Source organism: Homarus americanus, unplaced genomic scaffold, assembly GCF_018991925.1.
Source record: "Homarus americanus isolate GMGI-L3 unplaced genomic scaffold, GMGI_Hamer_2.0 scaffold18703, whole genome shotgun sequence".
Taxonomy (NCBI): Eukaryota; Metazoa; Arthropoda; class Malacostraca; order Decapoda; family Nephropidae; genus Homarus; species Homarus americanus.
Genome location: NW_024749779.1, coordinates 8,741,738 through 8,768,008, shown reverse-complemented (window position 1 = coordinate 8,768,008; position 26,271 = coordinate 8,741,738). Strand labels below are relative to the sequence as shown.

Below are 26,271 nucleotides of genomic sequence, written 5' to 3'. Positions count from 1 at the left end.
CTATGGGATGGTGACCCGAGGCACGTCAACATGGCTGTCAGGATGCCACCGTAGGAGGTCATGAACACCAAGGAGGCCAGGAGCCACGTGGTCACTATGAGGCGGCCTCCGTCCTTCTGTAGGCAGCCACTCAGAACCTGTGAGAAGAATGAAGGAATGGTGAAGAAATCATGTGGGTATACAAAAGTGATCCTTTATATGGTAACGCTCTTATGTTACCTAATACATCACTGATTTAATGTTGCCAGATGAAAGTGTGATGGAGTTAAGAGGTGAAACGTTTGATTTAACACTAAATGAAGTCGATCGATCACTGTAGAAGGGTCTGAGGCATGATACCAAGTGAAGAATTAACTGACATCATTTCGCACTTGTTCTCCAGCAGTAAAAACTTACATAATTTTGATTATAATAATAATGATAATACTAATTATTATTATTATTATAATTATCATTATTATTATTATTATTATTATTATTATTATTATTATTATTATTATTATTATAATTACTATTATTATTATTATTAATTTATTAATATTTTCATTGTTATTGCTATCACGATTATTTCTATTACAATTATTATAGTTTCATGAACCGCATATATGTTTCGACGTTGCTCGTGTTATTTTTGACGAAGTGATGTTAACCAGAGCTTTGCCGAAATTAAGTGCATAGGACTAAGCAAAAAATAATAAATATATACAACTAAATGAATAACTAAACAATATTAATTATCTGCTAAATTTCAGCTTTTTATCTTCAAGCTTGTGACCGTGCATTGCAGACAGAAATAACACAAAAAGTCACATTATACATTAAAATTATGTTTTGAGAAGAATATAAAGATGAAAAAGATCGCTAACTTACTCTCTTGGGAGAGTGTCTGGATGACCCACATAAGAGACTTGGGGAGGATATTGTTGGTGAGGATCCCGAAGATGTTATCCTCAGCCCTTACCACACAGGTCATGGCCATGCCCACACTCAAGAGGCTGGCCAACATCAGTAACCACACCTGGACAACAATTAAGAACAACAAGATGCTTTACTGCTGTACGTCTGTAGTCACCACCGGAAAATAGATTGGGTGATAAATTCTAAACTTGAAAGTAAAAATGAGGTAATAGAAGAGAACAGACAAGTGGAACTAGGAAAACAAATCTAAATTACAAATTAACAGCATCAAATATCAATCCATTTATATAGTAGAGAGGAAAAATCGTGCAAATGGTGATACGAGCATGAAATTTGGCATGATCATACCCTAGGAGCTACTTGTCAAATCTGCCTGATTGGTCATTTGGAAATCCAAGATAGCGGCCATTTTTCAAGATGGCTGCCAAATTGACCTTCAAAAGATGATTGTTTTTTTTAGAAATTGATGTAGTTGGTCAATCTAAATGATCTTAGTGTCGATATGTATGTTTTCAAGCATGCTCAGGTGATTTTTTTTTATTTCTGATACTCTCACATATATATTTGTGTTATTTATGACTGGTTTTATGTACTGGTTTTATGTTTTTTCCAACTAGGTGAGGGTAGCATGCAGAGGGTCTCCGCATGTGAGGGAGTGATTTTCGGGCACAACCAGGGCACACAGGTGACTCACTGCTGTGCAACTCAGCATGGGGTTCAGTGTCAGCTAAGAAAAAGCATGTCATACTGCAACAGCTTAGTGTCCCATATGCTGCTTAACCAACCCCAAATGAGTTAAGCAGCCGCACCTGAATTGACAGGATGTGCCAGCGCGGGAGAGCCGAGCCAAGGAAAACTGGGTTTTAGTTATCTGGATGGTGTAAAGATCGCACGGGACTAATGACACTGGATGAACGATCGGACTAGGTGTAGGGCAAAAGGCATGAACCTAGCTGTATCCCATACAAGACAGTTCTCATCAGGGTGATAAAAGGATAAACCCTCGGCCCTGAAGATCAAAAATAGTTATGGACACAAAATCTACCAACAAATCATTCCTCACTGACTGGGCAAAGTGTTGTCTTTGTCAACAGGATAAGAAGGAAGATCTTAAGTCTCCACATGCAAATCCTGCCAAAAAAGGATATGACGATTACAATAGATTGGCAAGGAATATTCATCTATTCCATTCAATCAATGCACTGCCAATCAAGCTTGACCCTGCAAGACTTGTTGAAGATGATGGGATAGAGGAGACCTTAAGGAGAAACAAGGCACAGTATCATGAGAGTTGCGGACTTCTGTTCAACAACACAAAGTTAAATAGAGCTCAGAAAAGGCGAACCTCTGCAGTTGCTACAGAGGAGAGCAGCAGTAGCAAAATACCACGAATGGTCAGAGACCCCAAAGCAACAGAATGCTTTCTATGTGAGGAAAAAGCTTCGGGAAATGACATAAGACATGGAATGATAATGAAACGTTATAAAAGATTGAATGATTGTGCGAAGACACTTAGCGATGGAAAAATCCTTCCCAAACTAAGTGCAGGAGATTTTGTGGCACAAGAAGTGAAGTATCACTCTCGCTGCCTGGCAGACCTGTGCAACCGAGAAAGAACACACCGAAATGCTCATGAGTAAGAGGAAGCACAAGAGCTTCATCCGAACAAGGACGCATACCCAACTGCTTTCTCTGAACTGGTCACTTACACCACTCAGATGAAAGCTTCTAGTGAAGGTACTGAACCACCCATTTTCAGACTTGCTGACCTGGTCACACTCTACAGACAGAGACTTGAGCAGCTGGGTGTTGGATCGCCCGATGTTCATGCTACTCGACTGAAGGACCAGCTGCTTTTTCACATGCCCCAGCTGCAAGCTCATCACCAAGGAAGATATATCCTACTGGCCTTTGAGAAGGATGTTGGCTCAATCCTGGCACAAGCAAGCAAATACGGTGACGCGATCCATCTGGCCAAGGCTGCTGAGATGATACGACGGGACATGCTTCAGCACAAGTAACACTTTAGCAGTACATTTCATGAAGGATGCATTGAACAGGCTGTTCCACCATCACTGCTTCAATTTGTATGCATGATCGAACGTGGTGCAGATATCAAATCCCAACTCCAGCATGGCGCATCGAAGTCTGTCTGACCTTGCTATGTCACAGCTCTTACTGCTTTGCCAACTACAAGGTAGGAACACAAATCCACAAACACTCCAAGGACCATGAGACACCTTTTGCTATCTACGTCAGCATGTCTGTGTTTGCTAAGACAAGAAAGAGGCAGCTCATCGAAATGCTGCATGAAATTGGGGTCAGCATTGCATATGACAGAGTTCTACAATTATCAGCCCAGCAAGGAGAAGCAGTTGTATGCCAGTACGTGGAAGATGGAGTGGTGTGTCCACCAATCATGAGGAAGCAGTTGTTCACGACTTCAGCAGTGGACAACATTGACAACAACCCCACTACGACTACGGCCAAAACGTCCTTTCGTGGGACCAGTGTGTCCATCTTACAACATCCAAGCCCTGAGCAGGCTGGTGAGGAGCGTGAGCCACTAAAGACGGAATGCACATACGATGGTCTAGAAAGTTCCTGAGCTTCCAGAGGCATTCACCAATGTGCGACCAGCTTATATTATGAAGAATCCCAATCCGACCTTGGTAGCACCTCAGTCATTGCCAGCACCTGAGTCAATCCAGTCACACCTGCAGGAAGAGTATGCTTGGTTGGAAGAAGTCTTGCTCACTGAGGATGTGGCTGATGAAGTCTGCATCACGTGGGCAGCTCACCATGCAGCACAGAAGAGGAGTCAGCCATTTGAAGTGAGCATTATGTCTCTGCTTCCCCTGCTTCGAGATCAGGCACACTCTGTGGCAACCATCAGCGCATGTCATGGAAAAGGTTCGTGATACAGTGGCTTTTCTGAACCCAGGTCAGATCCCAGTCATTGCTGCTGACCAGCCACTGTATGCCCTGGCAAAACAAATCCAATGGCATTGGCCTGAGTATGGAGAAGACAGGTATGTTATTATGTTCGGGGGACTTCACATAAGGATGGCTGCACTGAGATCAATAGGAACGCTACTACAAGACAGTGGTTGGACCGGTTCCCTTGTTGAAGCAGGAGTGGCTTCATCTGGTACAGCAGAGTCTTTTCTCTCTGTGTCAAGTGTAACTAAGACAAGACTAGCACATCAAGTCACAGCATGTAGTTTGTACAAACTGATGAAGGAGACATACCAGGACTATTGCTCTGATGAGTCTGAAAGGTTAACTTTGAGCTTTGAAAATTGGTGTAAACAACTGAGGCTTGAGAGTTCACAGTTCCAATTCTGGAACCTTGTGCTGGACATGGAGCTCACCATCTTCATGTTGATCCGCTCATTCAGGGAAGGCAATTTCAAACTCTACCTTGAAGCACTCTCAGAGCTGATCCCCTACTTCTTTGCGAACAACAATGTTAATTATGCCCGATGGCTTCCAATTCACCTTCGAGACATGATGTGCCTTGAGCAACAAAATCCAGATGTAGCGAGGGAGTTCTACAAGGGGAACTTTGTTGTCCACAAGTCAGGAAGAGAGTTCTCTGCCATTGCTATTGATCAAGCCCATGAACAAAACAATGCAGTCCTGTCAACTGTGGATGTCTGCAGAAGGGAGAGGCATGGCAGATACGTTGGACGACTCTTCCCCCGATTGCGACATGCTGTCAGGAGCTGACCAAATGTTCCTGTAAGAAAGACTGCAACCAGAGATGCAAATGCTTTCGCTCTGAACTTTCCTGCACAGCACTTTGCAGCTGCATATGCGAACAGCAGTAAATGCACAAAGATGTACTGTCAGGAGAAGTCACAGGAACCAGTGCTAATAGTGAGTACTTTTTTTTTAGTAAGTTCTTTTTTGTTATATTTTTTTTTTACTAAAAGTGTTATTTTATGTGGATAAAAATGTTACAATGGACTTCAAACTATAAAAAAAATCATCTGAGCATGCTTGAAAACATACATATCGACACCAAGATCACTCAGATTGACCAACTACATCAATTTATATAAGAAAAATCAACTTTTGAAGGTCAATATGGCGGTCATCTTGAAAAATGGCCGCCATCTTCGATTTTCAAATGGCCAATCAGGCAGACTTGACTAGTAATCATTAGAGAATTGCCATGCTAAATTTGGTGTTTGTATCACCATTTGCATGATTCTCTTGAAAAATTGCATTTAGCTGCCCCACTAATAGATGAATTTGGACCATATGAAGATTACTTTCCCTAATTTATTTCACTTTGAGATTAAACCAAACCAAACCTAACCTACCCTTATATTATGTAATGTAATGTAACGTAACCTAACCTAACCTAACCTAACCTAACCTAACCTAACCCCCCAGAGTATTTAATCATAAGGCGAGATAAGCTAGGGGGCTAATCTTCATATGATCCAAAATTTCCCAGAATTCACACACAAGAATAGTTTAGTGAAGATCTAACAGCTGCCTCAAAGAGATCGTTTACCCCCTGTGGTAACGTTAACGTGTTGTACATGTGGCAACGTTCAGAAGTAATTTCACTCGGAAATAATAATAAATAGATGTTGCGATATAAACTCAACATAAACAACACACACATAGATATTTCTAATAAGAAAACAAATATCAATATGAGTGATAGGGCTTTAAAATTAAAACTTATACGTGGAAAGTTGAGTAATTCATGATCATCATACACCAGGAAACTTCTTCACACAGAGACACCGGGGCCTTGATAAATCATACAATGGATCATACAATGGTTCAAAAACTTGTAATCCTTAGAATTCATATTATGCGGAAATTGATTCATGCATGATACATGTTATAATCATACAGAACAGTTTAGCAGTGTAGCAGTGAAAAATGCGAATAAGGATATACGGGTCTGAGGAGGCTAAGCAATTTAGGGTGTGTCAATTTTGTCAACATGTTAAAAAACAAATTTGGTAGTCAAAATATTGTGCCTCTTTATGTCTAAACTTGAGATTAGCAAACAAAAATGAATTGAAATAACCCTCACCTACATCAATTATACCTTAAAGTTTCAAATATCAGTATTTCAACAAATTAATGAGACTTGATTAGAATTATTCACTTGATATTAACTAATCTCATGTAAGCATATGGATTATGGAGTATTTTATGGTTCTATAGCTTGTGTACAATATGCATGTCAGAACATGAACATGAACAGGCTCTCCGTGTGGGACAGTTTAATTCTTGTTTTGACTTGTACCAAGCGTGAGGATAAGGCGCCCGGCTCACTCTCCTTCTAGATATCATAGACGGTGGTTTGCTCTCATTGCACTTGCACCTACTCTACCAGACGAATTCTACATTTTAATTATTGTAAGTAGGGCATATTGATTGTCGCAGTTACTTATATCATTGTATAAAACATTATGTTCTAAGAAATTATTATGTTATTTCTGTTACAGCATTTTTGATAAACAAATTGATATTTTTTGAAACAACAATTGAATTATGAAACATTGAAATATTTTTCTATTTGTCAGATAGTGTGAAGATGTCAAAATTGAAGACAAGAAGTCAGTTGTCAACCCACTTGAGCCTGCTAGTTGGTAAAGGGAAGGAGCTTCCTGTATCAGAACTTCCAACAGTGAGAGACATGCTAAGATTAGGGTTACTCCTTCGAGAAAAAAATGCAAAGGACAGAAGGAACTATACAGATAAAGAACTCATAAATGACATGATAGTCCCTCTTCTGCATCAATGGACAAAAGCTAATGCACTATTCAAACCACCTGTGATTAATCAGTGTCGAACTATTGAGCTAAAACTAACGAAATTATGGCACAAAGCAGTTGAAACATCACTTGGTAAAGGAAACTTGGCCAGGAAAAATGAATTTCTGCACACACTTGATACTCTGTTTGACATTTTGACCTGCAAGTGCTCCATACAATTATGTTCTGAATCCAACTGTTCTCACTCAGGTAAGAGAGAAAATAATTCCCACATTGATTGTGGTTGTCCTCGTGAAAAGAAGATCCCTGTTTTAGAGCTTGAATTTATAAAGGCACAGAGGACAAAGGCAGAAGGCCAAGGAAGTATGCAAATGGGTTCAATAGATTATTCAGAAACAAAGAAGCAGATTGCTAATGCCAAGAAGAGAGAACAAATCCGAGAGAGGGAACAAAAGAAGAAAATGAAGAGTGAAGAAGCCATCCAAAGAGAGGAAGAGCTGTGTCAAGATGTTTATCACTTCTTTGATAGTTCTTCTGATGAACAGGAAGCAACATCAGATGATAGTTCCAAAGAGCCATCTGAACCTTTACCAAAGAAAATGAAATACAACACAAGAAATATTTCAAACATTGCTTTAGCTAGTATTCGCCACCATGCTGGACTTCGTGAGGCTGCAGAAATTGCAACTGCCGCTTGGATAGATGCAGGCCTCATCAGCCGAGAGGATGTATCTTTGGTGATAGATCATAATAAAATTAGAAGAGCACAAGAAAAAATAATGAAGGAAATATCTGATCATCATGAAAAAGATTTAAGCGAGGGAGGGCTCTCCTGTCTTTTGTTTGTTGGAAGAATAGATGACACAAAAGTTTTGCTAGAAGTAGAGGGAGTGAACAGAAAGTTTCCAGGTCTCATCAAAGAAGAACACTACTCTGTCTGTTCTGAGCCTGGTGGTCGGTTTTTGTTTCACTTTGCTCCCGAAACTGAAGTAGAAGGGAAGAAACATGCAGAGGTCATTGCTGATCATATTTTATGTTGGGTTCAGGAGAGAGGACTTGGCAGTTCACTGCAGGCTGTTGGTGGAGATTCAACTGCAGTGAACACCGGATGGCAGGGGGGTGTAATGACGCATTTAGAGAAAAAACTAGGAAGAAGACTTGTTTGAATTGTATGTGATTTACATACAGGCGAGCTACCTCTTCGTCATCTCATCCAGGAACTTGATGGTCCTACAAAGAGCAACAACAAGTGGTCAGGTCCCCTTGGCATCATGCTGGATGAAGCAACACAACTAGAAATAAATACAACCTTTCCAAAGGTCGAAGTTGGCCCTCCCCTTCCGGCGTTGTCTGAAGGAGTCATCAAAGATCTTAGCACAGATCAATCCTATGCTTATCGTATTGCCCAAGCAATAAGATCAGGAGAAGTGCCTCAGTCATTGGCTCTCTTGGAGATTGGACCTGTCAGTCACAGCCGTTGGTTAACTACAGCTCTTCGTTTCTGCAGGATTTGGATTTCCAAACACGAATTGAAGGGCAAAGTGCTGAAGAATTTGAGGTTAATTGTTGAATTTATTATTGGAGTTTATCTTCCCCAGTGGTTTAGTGTGAAACTTAATCCTATGTGGGTGGATGGGCCCAATCACCTTTTGTTTCAATTGCAGCTAGTAAGAACACAGAGGAAGGTAGTGAGGGACATCGTGTTACCTGTGGCAAGAAGGTCCGCTTGGTATGCTCGATCAGAAGCAGTTTTGCAAGCAATGCTTTGCAGTCAATGTACCAATCTCCGAACCGAGGCTGTAGAAGTCATTCTAAAGATTAGAGGAACGCTAATAGATGACGACCAGTTGGGAGACTGTTCGTTTCATTCAAGAAAAGTTCCCCCAATAAACGTCAATGCCACCAAATTGTCAGAATTGGTTGACTTGAGTTTGGAAGTCTTAGAGCCACCATTGACAACAAGTCTAACTAGCCAAGAATTGAGAAACCTTAAAGAGACTCCAATGCAGGTGCCGAAGTGGCCTTCCCACACTCAAAGTGTGGAGAGATGTGTGAAAATGGTCACAGAAGCAGCGGGCCATGTTTACAGCCACGAGAGGCGAGAAGGTTACATCAAAGCACAAATAGCAAGCAGACTACTGATGACAAGAAACCAAAGCAAAGAGAGTATGAAGGCATTGGTTACTTTCAAATAGACTACGGATAATAAAATATAATAATTTGAAACTTGAAACAGTAACATGTGTGCAAACGCTGGTTATGTTATAAATTCACAAATATGTACATTTAAAAATCCATTTGATGTAGGTAGGACTTATTATAAAAAAAAATTTATGCCAGAATATTGTTTTGCATGCTTAAAGACTACAATAAATTGCTACCAAATTACTCGATTTTCAATTTAGCCAGTTCACCCCCTAAATTGACACACCCTACTAAGCATAGCAACGAGTTCAGTTAGGTCAGTCAACCCAATCCGGTAAGCCCCCAGCCCCTTCACTTCAACCTCATTAAATGACTTACCTGCTGGGTATCTTATAGGTGATAGGTTTCGTGGGAATTAAATCACCTGCTCCCACCGATTTGAAGTATTGTATAATTATTACTTTGAATATTTATGTTTCTTTGTCCGTGTAAATTGTTTTAAATAATTAACGAGAATCTACACAAATCGTGTGCTAATATTTGTAACCCACTTTTAAACTCAGTGCGCAGAAATTCTCCTATTATATGACCATAATTTTTATAATAAAATCTAAGATAAAATAAATATAGATAAACCGTAATATTTGTAATTAACCTTTTACGGGGCAGAGGGCATTAACCAGAATAAATCGTCTTGCATTAACCAGAATAAATCGTCTGGCATTAACCAAAATAAATCGTCTGGTATTAACCAGAATAAATCGTCTGGCATTAGCCAGAATATACTATCAAAAGTCCCCTTGCCCGCAGGCAATCATTTATGATCCATAACCTATTTTGACTGTTAACCAGTTGGTGCCCCGTCTGCCTATTGTATTTAAATTATATTCACATAGAAAGTATTGCCATTACATACACACAAATTCATGTTAGTTGGGTCTAACGCATCGACCTTATTCCCTGGCTTCCAGTCTGTGCACAACCACAGCATGAATAATTAAGAGGAAGAATAGTCGGCATGAGACAATTCGATCTTTATATTACCTGTATAGCTAGAGAACTTGCAGCTTCCAAGCCCACGGTCCAACTTTGGACCAGGAGATAGGAAGAAGTGGGGAATCTTCGAGACCAACCAGATAAAACAACATGGGCTGATGACAGACGACTCCTTGAGGCAGTTAGATGCTCTCCAATTACAAATGCGTTGATAGACGGATTGCAACTGGAAGTTTCGCCTGGTACAATTTGAAACAGGCTGCAAGAAGCAGGGGTTCACCATAAGATTCCGCCAAAAAATATAATTAGAAGATCGTCATCAGTAGGCAAGACTTGAATTTTCACAACAACATGAGAATGGGGCCTTGTTTATCAGTACCGGGATATTTTCACGGACGAAAAAAAGCGACAAAACATTTGCGTCACCATCCAATATAACGTGCGACATATGTCAGACATTTTCAAGATTCGCTGTTCGGCGAGACCTTTGATCTTAGTTTCCTTTGAAAATTGAGCGTTTTTGATATCCCGACATTTTCAAATTTCCTTGTCTTTTTTATCCATCCATTTAGCCCTCTTCTTCACTTACTTCTCTGTTCTCTCTCTTACTTTCTCTCTATTTTACTCCCATGTCTATTTTTTGTCTACATCCATTTTTTTTTACAGGGATTAGCCCACCCGGGCACAGGTCATTGACCCACATCGGGGCCTGGGGGACGATACATCTATCTAATCACCACTACCTCAGTCTAGCAAACTATCAATTAGCTACCAATATTGATTTATTTCCTGATATATCATTACATCTCACATCTGTTTCATAACCTCTCCATATCTGGTGCGTCGTGTCTCATTGCACTAATATATTCCGGGAAATGTTGGATAATGATTCGAATTGCTGTTGCCTAGAAGTAAGACTTCAGACATTACAAACAGTATCATGTTGTATTACTCATGGCATGATAGTTTATTATCAAGACTCCTTCGTATTGGCAAATATTTGTTCGGTAGTATGTATTTTGTGGAAAAGGATTCCTCAATATTAGTTCACGCCAGTTTATCACTTCTACTGAGGGTATAATTTATTGCCTATCTTTAAATCAGGTTGATATTAGTTATGGTAATTTGTTGGGTTTATGAGAACTCTTACGCAATACAACTTGTACCCACCTGAAACAACTAGTTCCCAGTTTAAAGAAAATTTTAACCAAAGAGCAGAATTTTATAAGTCGATAAGGCATATATAAATTAAATAATTAATAATTCTATCAAAGAATACTTCGTGAATTGCATTACAAAGAGAAATAATTTAGAAACAATATGAGTTAGGTATCTCTACTTAAGTCTCAGGTCTGGTCATAAATGGTCAGAGGTCAACTACGAAGTTCATATCAAAAGAATGAATATAAACCACAGCAGATAGGAGGCAATAACATTACATTTGGTACTCTGAATGTTAACTTGGAGCAAATAGGAAATATCAGTATTCTTATATTGAGAAGGAGTGCTTACTTAACACACTAGCACGGTGGTGGGACAGACCTAAGCCTTACCACCACCTAAGCCTTACCCACACTTCTCCCTTTCTCCCGTGACACCACCACCTCCAAAGCCTTATTTGAACTGGGATAGGGAACTGTCAAGCAGACAGCAAGAGCTTGCAATTGCAATTTCGATTTACCCTTATCGTAACACCTATGATGCTTGATGTGTCCAAACCTTCGTTGAATTTAAAAACTGAAACCTTATAGGAACATTCGTAAATGTCAAAGCTAGGAAGGTTATTGGCTAACGAACTGATTGCAATCAGATCCACCGTGTACGGTAAGAATGACGAGTTGGTGTGAAAACAAATCTTGCTCTGTGGAGAAGGGTAGGGGATCGGTGGTGAAACAGCTTAACTCTCACCAACATGTCATATTCTGTCATCAAAAGTAAGAAAAACACGCCCAGTGGGATTTTTACTGGTACAAGTATGAGGTTGAGGTGTCGTTTTCTTGGTTTATTAATGTAGATGACGAATTTTGATGGTGCCCAGCTCTTTTCTCCGGTAGAGTAGAGATGTTGGCAATATTAATGTATCAAAAGTTACAGTAAATGTGACCCATGGCCCCTCATTAGGTGGCACCTAATGTCTATCAGTAGAGATATCTTACTGATTAAGTTTGAAGTGTCAGTTCTTATTGATACATAAAAAGTCACAGAAGATTATATCAAAACCGAATTAAATCCTATAACCTACTAACTCCAGAATGACCTGTGCCCAGGTGGGCCATTCTCCGTAAAACCGCATTGCCACCCTTGCAAGCCTCGACCAAGAACCCCACAGCGGCACAGCACGACCACAGTGACACCACTTTTATTTTATTCGTGGAAACCAGCAAGAGGTTTTACATATAAATGCTGATTGTGGTAGGCCTGTATCGTGAAGTACGGTGTGAGCACGGTGCTGTGGTCATGGCAGTGGTGGGGATCGTTTTAACAGGTGTGTGCTCAGAGCCGTTATGAGATATAAAAACAGGGTTGAGAAAGGTTACTTATTTAACACGAAAGTATTATCTCTGGAGCAGGGACTATACTTCCCTAACTGCCGTCTTCTGACGTCCAGCACATGAACTTGTCCACCAATCAGCCCCATTGTTACAAGTCTATTAGCCATTCATTCATAAGTTTGATAATGCGACTCTGTGACATTTACGTAAACATCACCACTTGGGGTAAAATAACTCTTTAAGGCAACATGAACGTACTTGTGTGGTGAATGGCTTGACTACACCTGTAACGTCGCTCTGTAATCCAGGTCGAGGGGTGAGGATGGCCCAGTTCTCGTGACTAAGAGGTACAAAATCACAGACGGTCGCCCTCTGGCTAGTTATAATGAAGGGACCCAGGGCGAAATCCACCTCCTGTAAAATAGGTATAAGCATTATTTCACCTGGTGGGTTTGGATTGTGTATATTTTCTTATTGCATTTATAAGTCGTACACGAAAGTACTTACTGGTGATCTATATATATATATATATATATATATATATATATATATATATATATATATATATATATATATATATATATATATATATATATATATATATATATATATATATATATATATATATATATATATATATATATATATATATATATATATATATATATATATATATATATATATATTAGGGGACGAGGGGGGGAATGAGGTATGACATAGAAGACTGAGTGAATACAAGAAGTAAAGAAGGAGAGAGTGAGGTATGCAATAAGAGAGAGAATAATGAGAGGAAGCAATGAGGGAGAGAATAAGAGATGGCAAGACAGGTGAAGTGAGGAAAGGAATGAGGGCGAGAGGAAGGAAATAGGAGAGGGAGAGAGGGAAGTAATAAGAGATGAATTGAGGCTAGGGATTAACGCAACAGAACAAAAGGAATGATGAAAGAATTAAATCGGGATGAGAAATTCGCTTGCAGGATGTCTCACTCACCTGTTTGTGGATTTGGCCCATCATTCCTGTCCAGGTGTCATTGAGTAACTTGACGCCCCACACACCGTCAGGCGGGGGCACTACCACATACCTGTCAACAAGACGAACAGGTTTCAAAGAAGGTGTCTCTCCCCTTCCGTCTTTCTCTTTGTCTGTTTATCTTTCTCTCTGTTTCTGTTTCTCTCTGGTTTATATTTGCCTTTCCCTCTGTCTTTCTCTGTCTTTTTCTCTCTCATTGTTTCTTTTTATCTATCTATCTGTGTATCTGTCTCTTTGCCTGTCTTTTTTTTTTTTATTGGTCACCCCCTACATCGGTGTGTAAGGTGAAGCGCAGAAGCGTTTACAGTGCCCAACAGGGAAGCATGCTAAGTTCATGCTTGCCTTATGTCTCATGAGTTAAGGACGTAGAAACCTGAAGAGTCAATGGTTTATGTCTAAGCAAGTTATTGGAAGCTCCAACAACTTGTCCCTGAATACGAATTTGCAACTTTCGACTTACAGCAGGTACCTACTTTGCTGCTAGGTGAACAGGGACGAAGGGGACTAGGAAGAGTGTCCAAACAACTTCCGCCGGCCCGGGAAACGAACCCGTGACATCTGTCTGTCTGACGCTTTCTTTTCTCACAACCTCTGTCTATCTAGATTTTTGTTATTTTGTCTGTCTGTCTGTCTGTCTGTCTCTCTTTTAACACATTATAACTCTGACATTAGTTACGTCGTTCAAGTTAACTCGTTCATTGCTTAACTTCGGGTTTTTGACAATTTGGGAACAGCTGACCTCTTGCTTCTTTCTTTCTTTCTTCCTTTCTTCCAACATGACAGTAATTTGAGTGTTTACTTGCGTTAATCTTAATTACTTATTTACTTTATTATTTTTTCTTACTTCCGAAAATAATTAGCTTATTGTTTTACTTACTTTCACTTGTTTATTTTTACATATATAAATTCTTATTTGCTTACTTACTTACTTCCTTAAATAATTACCTTATTTTTACATTTAGAAATTCTTACTTACTAAACTATTTAATTACTTACTTACTTACATAACTTTCTTACTTAATTTTTCATTTACTTCTTTACTTATTGACTTAAAAATAGACTTTAAAAACATTACATCGTCCTTCATGTCTTTATCGGCGTCGTTACTCACTCAAAGTCCATATAGCGGGCGAGTACCTCCAGCAGGTTGCTCAGGGGCCCCACCAGCTTGTAGGTCCCGTCTAGCTGTAGTCTTGGCGCTCCAAAGGGCATCCACTGGAAAGGATAGGTTAGGTTTGGTTAGGTTAGGTTAGGTTAGGCTAGGTTAGGTTAGGTTTGGTTTGGTTTGGTTTGGGTAAGGTTAAGTTTGGTTTAGTTTGGTTTGGTTAATATTGGTTTGGGTTAGGTAAGATTAGGTTAGATTTTGTTTGGGTAGGTTTGGTTAGTGAAACGGAGTAGAAAAGAATAACGGAGAGGAAAACGAAGTAAGTTCAATACTACTACTACTACTACAAGATTTTTTTTTTTAAATGGCCTCCAGCCTCCCCCAATAGCCATACCTTCGCCACCATTTTATTACCTAAATATTAAATATCCTAATACATAAGTAGCTATCCTAGCTGTGTTGAGCTAGTTGAGCCGCAGATCTATGAGGCATTCAGTGACTGCTGCCTCATAGTCAATATATTCGACGGTTGTCTGCTGTGGAGCCGATGCTCTCGTTCCCCTGAGGCAAAGCAATGCGGACCTAAGCAGAGAGAAGGACAGTCGACAACTCAACCAGGATGTAACGTAACTTCTAGGCTGCTGCTTCCGTTCAGATAACACCTCCGCGAGTCTGGCAATGAAACATTTTGCACCTGGTCCCATCCCACCAGAGGTTGTGAACACCACAGGAGTGAAGCTGCCCTTATCAACATTCCAAATTCTCTCCCTATATACCCTGATCTTGTCATTCTCGTTCCTCCTATGTGCAGCATCCAGAGCTAAGTTACGGTGACATGCGGCCATGGAATCGAAAATCCTTATGTTAAAAAGTCTCGGTGTCCCCGCGTCCAGAATCCTCGAGCACTGACGTCCACAAGGGCTTCCTTGGATGTGTTTGAAGTCCTGTGACGGAGGTTCTCACCGTCCAATGGAAGGGAGGGGGGGGGGGGCGCTTAAATCCTGACGTCGTGGCAGATTTCCTTCAGTAAATTTGCTGTGAGATCCCTTACTTCGTCATGCCCCATATATACAAAGCCTCTTTTCTTGCACACCATGGCGTGGTCACTGTCATAAGATGAGCCACACAGGCTTTGGGAGGGCAAACCTTTTGCTGGCCTACCGTACCTTAGAGCAATGGCATCTGTGAAATCCTGTTTATTATGGATGAAGCCTTTTGCTATTATCACTACAATTACTAGTACTACTGCTACTACTACTTTTTTTTATAGCCTCCAGCCTCCCCCAATAGCCACACCTTCGCCGCCATTTTATTACCTTGAAATTAAATATCCTAAAACATAAGTAGCAATCCTAGCTGTGTTGAGTTAGTTGAGCAACGGATCTATGCAGCATTGAGTGACTGTTGCCTCGTAGTCAATATCTGCAATTGTTGTCGGCTTTGGGGCCGATGCTCTCGTTCCCCTGAGGCAGAGCAAAGCAGACATAAGGAGAGAGAAGGACAGTCGACATCTCATCCAGGCTGGAACATAACTTCTGGGCTACTGCTTCTGTTCGGATAGCACCTCTTCGAGTCTGGCGTAAAAGCATCTTGCACTTGGTCCCATACCACCAGAGGTTGTGAACAACTGAGGAGTGAAGCTGCCTTGATCAACGTTCTGAATTCTCTACCCATGTGTCCTTATCTTGTCGTTCTCATTCCTCCCGTGTGCAGCATCGACAGCTAAGTTACGGTCACATGCGGCCATGGGATAACAAATCCAGATGTCGAAGAAGGCTCACTGTCCCCGCGTCCAGAATCCTCAAGCACTGACATCAACACTGGCTTCGTTGGATATGTTTGAAGTCCTCTGTTGGAAATTCTCACCGTCCAATGAAAGAGGGTCGGTTCTACCCTGACATCATGACATATTTCCTTACTTCGTCATGCCTCATGCATATGAAGTCCCCTTTCTTGTACACTATGGCGTGATGTACGTCATAGGAAGAACCACACACGCATTAGGAGGGCAAACCTTTTACTGGCCTACCGTACCTTAGAGCAATGGCATCTGTAAATTCTTGTTAATTTGCCCTTATCGGTAACGTAGTTAACCAGTTCGAGGCGCCCACCTCCTGCGCTATAGCTACTTTATTTTTCTCAAATTCTCTGGTACTTGCAGCATCAGTTGCTGCAACTTTGGCTGTACTGTCGTTCTGTTGTAATGGACCGTCGAATCGTGTTTACTTTGCTGGTATCCACCACGCTTGTTGCGTTCTGAGCTATTATATAGTCCATGAGGGCTGCCGTGAGCTTAACTGAGTTTTGATATTCGGTGGCAGCAATCTCCTCTGGATTGGACAATCCCATTCCTCCCAATCTCGGTAGTAGTGCAAGGAGTGATCTTTCTGCTGGGATTAAGTGAAGATGTTTCACTAATTTGGGAATGAAATTGGCGCTGATAGCTTCTTCCCGAGGGCGGAGGAGGTGTCCGATATCAGGGATAGTGCGCATCAGGTAGTTCTAGAGATGCTTGACTCCGTGGGTGAATGCTGCAAAAGCTGCATGTGGCTCTGTGTTAGCAATATTAGATAGAGCTTGCATTTCCCTGACCCACTCATTTACCTTTCCCGTTACGTATTCGGTCTTGAAGTCTGTCGTGCCGCTTACTGCGCCTAGGTGTCTTTGGCCATCCATTGTTATTTTGACCTCACTTCCTCCGAGCCCCTCCATTACCTGTTCATAATGTTCTGGCTTCACAATGAGGAAGGACTTGCTGGCATTTAGGTGGTACCCGATTTGTGGACCATTTGATGTTATCAGGTCCCACCACTTTTGTATGTCCTCCAATTTTCCTGCTCCTGTAAGGTCGTCAGCATACACCACTTGCTTGGCCTCGGTTGTCTCAAATTTCATTGTGTGTTGGAGCACGGATAGACCTATTTCATACATTGCCATTGCAACAGGAGTCCCCCTGCGTTGTTCCCCCAGTTGACTGTATGATGGTATCAGCTCTTGGAGCCTTGATTTTACTATATTGAGGTCTGATGGATTCCTAGTGTTTTCAACATACATTGCATGGCTTGGACACTTGATCTTTATGCTGTGCAGTGCGGCCTTTCAGTTAAGTATGTTGAATGCGTTGGAAGCATCAACCAAGAGAACTGCCTCACAATCGCGCTGCTCAAATATCGTTTTCATGGCGTAAATGGCAGCTTCCCCTCCAGCCTCGTGGCCAGCACAAACTTACAGGTTCCCTGCCGCTGCCCTGACATCATCCTTTACCATCTCCATTATGCATTTTCCGATGATCCGCCTCAGCACTTCCCCCACCCAAATAGGCCTATATCCTGGATTCTTATCCAGGGGAATGAGACGGCAGGCCGTCAGAGCATGGAGGTGTTGGCAGCACGAGGTTGCTAGCTTTCTTGCAAGGGCGGCAATGGCAGTGCAGAGATCACTTGCTACGGGGTCATACTTGTTAGTGCTGAGGGTGACTCTCCAACCGTTTGCATCCAGACCTGAAAGGCCGGCCTCTACTTGAGTTTTCAGTGCTTTTTTCCACACCAGCATTTGGTGGGTCATAGTCACCCTGGAACCTGATGCCTTTCTTTTCACTTGCAGAGGGATGTTTTTCTTTCAATTGTTTTAATGTCTCTGTTTATTGGTAGAACACCACCGGAGGATTCCTATGTGAGAGATCTGACCGCCAAAGACACTTCTCCCACACGCATTTTGTTTCCAAACTTTCTTACAACGTCATCGGTGTTTTGCCTTCCGGCTTCTATAGATTTTAGTTTTTCCTGCAGTAGTTGATAGAGATGAAACTACTGACGACAGTATAGTTTAATAGCTACTAAGAGCAGTCGTGTTAATAGCTACTGACACCATTACCTTATAAAGCTACTGACAACACTACCTTATAACGCTATTTACAACATTACCTTATAAAGCTACTGACAATATTACCTTATAAAACTACTGACAACACTACCTTATAAAGCTACTGACAACACTACCTTATAAAGCTACTGACAACTTTACCTTATAAAGCTACTGACAACTCGACCTTATAAAGCTACAGAGAACATTACCTTATAAAGCTACTGACAACACTACCTTATAAAGCTACTGACAACTACCTTATAAAGCTACAGACAACACTACCTTATAAAGCTGTAGTATAGCGCTCCAATATAAAGCTACTGACTGCACTATTATTGTACAGCTAATGACAGTAATAAAGCCTAATAGCTACAGATAACAGTAAAGCTTAACAGCTCTTACTAGCTGTAGAGTTTAACAGCTACTGGCAGCATTGGAGTTTAATAGCTAACAACAGCACTACTGACCTCCCCTGCAGCTATCTTGAAGAAGGATTTATTTCCTGTCATGTTCAGGCGATGTCATGTACAGAACTTGCGATGTGTCTTGCTCCCGGAACACTGCTGGTATAGTGAAATATAATAGTATTAAACGAGAGTTTACATTCATTAAGGTTAACAGGATTATCTCCCACAAATTATGTCATCGAAACCTTTTCTTACAATAATTTAAATATTTGAGATTCTTTTATAATTTGCGCAAGAATAGTAGGCTGCAAGTAAGAGCGAAGCTGCTGAGTGTAGCATCCATTTCTTTTACTATATATTTCACGCAGTACTGTGGACGACCAGCTATTTCATATAATGGTAAAGTAAATATAATTTGTCCAATATATATATATATATATATATACTTCATTTTTAGTCCATATAACACGCGGACTTTGAACACATAATCAACGACCTCACCAGCAAGGAATCGAACCCTCAACCTACTGGGTGTGACTAGGGAACGCTTACCGGCTAGGCCACAAGGACACTAAAAGCAGTTCTAGACTCTGTTATATTTCACACAAAGCCTGTTCATCGAGCTGATGGCGCCGTGAACTTCAATGGGAAACTGCCCGTGCCTCTTATGTGGTGTCAGTAGCATTTTACCGAATCCAGCTGGTATGAAACGCGAGGTACATATATATACTTCATTTTTAGTCCATATAACACGCGGACTTTGAACATATAATCAACGACCTCACCAGCAAGGAATCGAACCCTCGACCTACTGGGTGTGACTAGGGAACGCTTACCGGCTAGGCCACAAGGACACTAAAAGCAGTTCTAGACTCTGTTATATTTCACACAAAGCCTGTTCATCGAGCTGATGGCGCCGTGAACCTCAATGGGAAACTGCCCGTGCCTCTTATGTGGTGTCAGTAGCATTTTACCGAATCCAGCTGGTATGAAACGCGAGGTACATATATATACTTCATTTTTAGTCCATATAACACGCGGACTTTGAACATATAATCAACGACCTCACCAGCAAGGAATCGAACCCTCGACCTACTGGGTGTGACTAGGGAACGCTTACCGGCTAGGCCACAAGGACACTAAAAGCAGTTCTAGACTCTGTTATATTTCACACAAAGCCTGTTCATCGAGCTGATGGCGCCGTGAACCTCAATGGGAAACTGCCCGTGCCTCTTATGTGGTGTCAGTAGCATTTTACCGAATCCAGCTGGTATGAAACGCGAGGTACATATATATACTTCATTTTTAGTCCATATAACACGCGGACTTTGAACATATAATCAACGACCTCACCAGCAAGGAATCGAACCCTCGACCTACTGGGTGTGACTAGGGAACGCTTACCGGCTAGGCCACAAGGACACTAAAAGCAGTTCTAGACTCTGTTATATTTCACACAAAGCCTGTTCATCGAGCTGATGGCGCCGTGAACCTCATTGGGAAACTGCCCGTGCCTCTTATGTGGTGTCAGTAGCATTTTACCGAATCCAGCTGGTATGAAACGCGAGGTACATATATATACTTCATTTTTAGTCCATATAACACGCGGACTTTGAACATATAATCAACGACCTCACCAGCAAGGAATCGAACCCTCGACCTACTGGGTGTGACTAGGGAACGCTTACCGGCTAGGCCACAAGGACACTAAAAGCAGTTCTAGACTCTGTTATATTTCACACAAAGCCTGTTCATCGAGCTGATGGCGCCGTGAACCTCAATGGGAAACTGCCCGTGCCTCTTATGTGGTGTCAGTAGCATTTTACCGAATCCAGCTGGTATGAAACGCGAGGTACATATATATACTTCATTTTTAGTCCATATAACACGCTGACTTTGAACATATAATCAACGACCTCACCAGCAAGGAATCGAACCCTCGACCTACTGGGTGTGACTAGGGAACGCTTACCGGCTAGGCCACAAGGACACTAAAAGCAGTTCTAGACTCTGTTATATTTCACACAAAGCCTGTTCATCAAGCTGATGGCGCCGTGAACCTCAATGGGAAACTGCCCGTGCCTCTTATGTGGTGTCAGTAGCATTTTACCGAATCCAGCTGGTATGAAACGCGAGGTACATATATATACTTCATTTTTAGTCCATATAACACGCTGACTTTGAACATATAATCAACGACCTCACCAGCAAGGAATCGAACCCTCGACCTACTGGGTGTGACTAGGGAACGCTTACCGGCTAGGCCACAAGGACACTAAAAGCAGTTCAAGACTCTGTTATATTTCACACAAAGCCTGTTCATTGAGCTGATGGCGCCGTGAACCTCATTGGGAAACTGCCCGTGCCTCTTATGTGGTGTCAGTAGCATTTTACCGAATCCAGCTGGTATGAAACGCGAGGTACATATATATACTTCATTTTTAGTCCATATAACACGCGGCCTTTGAACATATAATCAACGACCTCACCAGCAAGGAATCGAACCCTCGACCTACTGGGTGTGACTAGGGAACGCTTACCGGCTAGGCCACAAGGACACTAAAAGCAGTTCTAGACTCTGTTATATTTCACACAAAGCCTGTTCATCGAGCTGATGGCGCCGTGAACCTCATTGGGAAACTGCCCGTGCCTCTTATGTGGTGTCAGTAGCATTTTACCGAATCCAGCTGGTATGAAACGCGAGGGACATATATATACTTCATTTTTAGTCCATATAACACGCGGACTTTGAACATATAATCAACGACCTCACCACCCAGGACTCGAACCCTGGAACTAATGCATGGGACCAGGGAACACTACCGACCATACCACAAGAGCACTAAAAGCAGTTCTAGACTATGTGACATTTCACACAAAGCCTGTTCATCGAGCTGATGGCGCCGTGAACCTCTCATTGGGAACTGCCTGGTCCCATGCATTAGGTCCAGGGTTCGAGTCCTGGCTGGTGAGGTCGTTGATTTTATATATATATATATATATATATATATATATATATATATATATATATATATATATATATATATATATATATAAAATCAACGACCTCACCAGCAAGGAATCGAACCCTCGACCTACTGGGTGGGACTACGGGACGCTTACCGGCTAGGCCACAAGGACACAAAAAGCAGTTCTAGACTCTGTTATATTTCACACAAAGCCTGTTCATCGAGCTGATGGCGCCGTGAACCTCATTGGGAAACTGCCCGTGCCTCGTATGTGGTGTCAGTAGCATTTTACCGAATCCAGCTGGTATGAAACACGAGGTACCATATATATATGGTACCTCGTGTTTCATATTGATAAAATCGCACAGAGAAAAGGGAAACAATGCCTCTGAAGATGTCTTGAATAAAGACGAAAGCTAAGGTGCTCCATTGTTTCCCCTTTCCCTGTGTGATTTTATCAAAATTTATCTTATCGACGTTTCCATTGTGGATCTAAATGAAATATATATATATATATATATATATATATATATATATATATATATATATATATATATATATATATATATATATATATATATATGCTGATAACCACAAGGAAAGAAGAAACACGAAGTTCCCAAGCGCGTTCGTGTAATTCACATCTTCAGGGGTGAGTACAGACTAGTCTGTACTCACCCCTGAAGATGTGAATTACACGAACGCGCTTTCCTTGTGGTTATCAGTACATATACCTTAGATCACACAAGCATCTACAGTGATTTCATTTGTATATATATATATATATATATATATATATATATATATATATATATATATATATATATATATATATATATATATATATATATATATATATATATATATATATATATAATATTCAGAAATTTCAGAGTAATTTCAAATGCCCCGCCATGAGTGATACTGAGCGTTCAAGGTCATCTGAGGGGAGGGAGCGCTGCCTGCTCGTAGCGAGAGATTGCGGAACTAGGCCTATATGATATTAAATGTAATTTACCGAATTAATAATGATGCGATTCATGAAGTTAAGGGACTATTATTGAATTTGAAATTATTATAGATCGTTTAGCAGTCTGAATAATGTTACGGGTGTCCCAAGGAGTTATTAGTTAGGCGGAAAATATGTCACGTAGACCTAAGCTAACGCCTTGAGGAGACGCGACGCTGGCTAGGCCCCAGTCCCGGAGAGCATTCACACAGATAAGACGTTCCTGCGCGTCCATCACAGAAATAGTCACGTGGCCTAGTCACCTGTGCTGCGCTATTGCAGTATAACAAGTAAGTCTCATTCGATCTCAGACAGGGTTAGATAGGGCAGTGATAAAGTAAACTAGAGCTAACAGTGAGTTCATTTCAGGGTTTCCGTCAGAACCCACTTGACTGGAGTTGACCGGAGTTGACTGCGAGAGATTGACTGCCGTTGATGATTGAGGGTGGCGATTGTCGCCATTGGACCGATCAGTGTAGGCCTGTCACTGTTTAGCGGGGTAGCAAAGGATCTCTTGAGTGAACGAGTGCTCCCGACAACTAAAACGACACGGGACCAGCATCAGCAGTGGGTGATCAGTTCTTACCACTCCGGTGCACAACCCCACATGTCCCGAGCAGCTAGTGAAACCCTCTTGCTAACGGGAAGCTAAAGTTTCTCTCAACTGTACAAGGTCTGATTGGCTCACTCCCTTCCGCTTTATGGACGCACTGGGAGTACACTGAGGCTATCTGAGTAAACTAATGGTCACACACTGAGACCGTGAGTCTAGGTCTCTAGGAGATACCTAGAGGAACATTTTCCCTCCCTTATTACGGGTGTAGTTAACACCATTCCTCAGACTGATATTATCTTGACGTGTGTAGTTTAATAGTTTCTAAATAATTTTGATAATATTGTTTTGAATGTTTGTGCCATTAAGTGGAACCAGAGTGATACTGTGATTTGATTCTTTTAATGCCTCTAATTGTTCTTCATAATTCTGATCTCAGGTATAACCTTGTTCCCCAGAGTAGTGGTTAGGTTAGGTTAGGAAGTGTACATCTGTTGGGGTGCTATAATTTTGTTGAGTGCCCTTAAGGCCTATTCATTGTAGAGTATTTAATTTCTTAAATTTTATTACCATTTCCTCAGTGACTGATATTATTTTGCTGAAAGCCCTTAAGGCCTATTCATTGTAGAGTATTTAATTTCTTATTTTTTATTACCATTCCTCAGTGACTGATATTATTTTGTTGAAAACCCTTAAGGCCTATTCATTGTGGAGTATTTAATTTCTTATTTTTTAGTACCATTTCCTAAGTGACTGATATTATTTTGTGAAAGCCTTAAGGCCTGTTCATGTGTGCAAGCAACATTTCTTAATACTTCAAATTTATTGTTGCCTGTGTTTCTAATAATTTCTATGTCATGTATAACTTTTATTCCCCAGAGTAGTGTTTAAAGTTTAAGTTAAGAGGTGCGCATATTGGTGTACCATTATTTGATTGTGTTTGTAGTGTTGGAGGGAATATAAGTGTCTAAATATTACAGTGTGTCTCATTCATCCCAGTCACAGACGCTATCCTTCCACGGGTCACGGACAGTTCATTTTGTGTAGTAGATTTAAGTGTTCTTGTGCTGGTTCGGGATTTTTCTCAAAGGGGCGCTTCCACTGCCTTTACCATCTATTAAATTTTAATAAACCCCAAGTCAAGTGAGAAATTAAAGTCCAGCAAATTCCGACCGGTTACATATATATATATATATATATATATATATATATATATATATATATATATATATATATATATATATATATATATATATATATATATATACTGTATATATTCTAATTACACCTGATATAAATTTACTTAAACCTGTTATGTATTTTACTTTAAAACGCCGCAGGGTGTGTCTGCCACACTGAGATTAGGTGGGATGGGCGGATTCCTTGTGAAACACCTGTACCACTGGTGGGCGTTCACTTTTACACCTGCTGTGTAATAATAGAGCACGTGGTTATGCGCCCACCCCCTCTCCATACACACACACCAACATATATATATATATATATATATATATATATATATATATATATATATATATATATATATATATATATATATCCCAGTAAATATTTAATTTATATATCTATATATATATATATATATATATATATATATATATATATATATATATATATATATATATATATATATATATATATATATATATATATATATATATATATATATATATTTCATGTAGATCCACAATGAAAACGTGGATAAGATAAATCTTGATAAAATCACAGTCCATATATACGCGTACATGAATACTAACAGTACCTCACTGGACAGAAATCGAACAAAGAACTTTTGCGTGTGAACAAGGGGCACTCCCATGGCACTACAAGGGCAACCTATCCTAAGCTCTCTTGTATTTCACTCAAAACCTTCTTCTCCGTCTTATTCTCAAGCAACGGGAGCCTCCACCGGGGTCCCTTGCCTGCCAACTTATGCTGTAAAATGTTGAAGAATCTCCTCAACTCTAAACATTATAGCATTTTAAGTCTGTAATAATTTATGGGATGATTATTTCACCTTTTACTCAATAAGATTAAAATTCAATGTAAATTTACATAAAGGGGGATTTTTTTATTATTTTCTCTCCGTTAAACCTAACTTGGTGAATAAAAATAATTTTATAGGGAAATTGCCTGTTTTTTATACCTTTAATTGAACTCTAATATGATTAAATGATTAAAACTACAATTTATCGCTTGTGTTCATCGATGATGTAATCAAAATCTTTTGCAGATGTTTGTCTTTAATTACGAACAATATATAAATTTTTGTTCTTAATAATGAACTTATTTATTGTTCATAAAATTTCTCTCTCTATAACATGCGAATTTTATATTTTATTTCAAAGTATTTGTGGTTATGTACGTTCTTCAATACATGAGAACACGTGTTATTGTTGCTCTACGCACTAATTCATATTTTGAAGTAAATTAAATAAACAGATCTACATTCTCTATATACATAATAATATTGAAAGTTGCATTATATATTATTTGAATTGTGCATAATCATGGAATGTGTTGAGTCATACCTGAACCTTCAATCAGTTAATTAATTCAATACTTACAGTATATCATCCTGTTTAGCCTCTTCAGGTGAGTTTTTAAGACATTCCTTCTGTGGGCAGTGCAATGAAGGCTGGTTGTCTAGACCGATTGTAATTCTTTGTGTTTTATAATTATGTCCATTAATTGTGAAGTAAAAGAAGTGTCAGCAAGATGTTCGTCTGTTTCAGAGAATCACTTTGAGTTATGAATTTTCTTCGTAGCAGCGAAGAATTTAATCTTCAACTCTAGAGACAGTTCTGGCCATCATCACAAGATGAGATCTCTCCGCTGTAGTGAGATATAAATCACTCTCTATCACTGCAAGGGGGAAGAGATCTACCTGTTACTGGAGACGACCCATATAATGGCCACCATGTACTCACTCTTCGTCGTGGTGTTTTTCCTTCTCCTCTTCTTCCTCTCCGTCCGCAGCTGACTGCGGCAGGCGAAGGAGTGATGATGTTAG

At 40.3% G+C, this 26,271-nt stretch overlaps 1 protein-coding gene across 1 annotated transcript; it reads right to left on the bottom strand.

The window, feature by feature from the left end:
• Positions 1-26,271, bottom strand: LOC121853851 (glutamate receptor ionotropic, kainate 4-like). The gene is made up of 7 exons (XM_042348228.1): positions 26,189-26,271; positions 18,770-18,865; positions 14,445-14,548; positions 13,295-13,385; positions 12,563-12,718; positions 871-1,018; positions 1-137 (listed from the first exon to the last, which is right to left on the bottom strand). The coding sequence occupies exons 2-7, from the start codon at positions 18,809-18,811 to the stop codon at positions 1-3; spliced, it is 678 nt and encodes a 225-aa protein (XP_042204162.1). The 5' UTR covers positions 18,812-18,865; positions 26,189-26,271.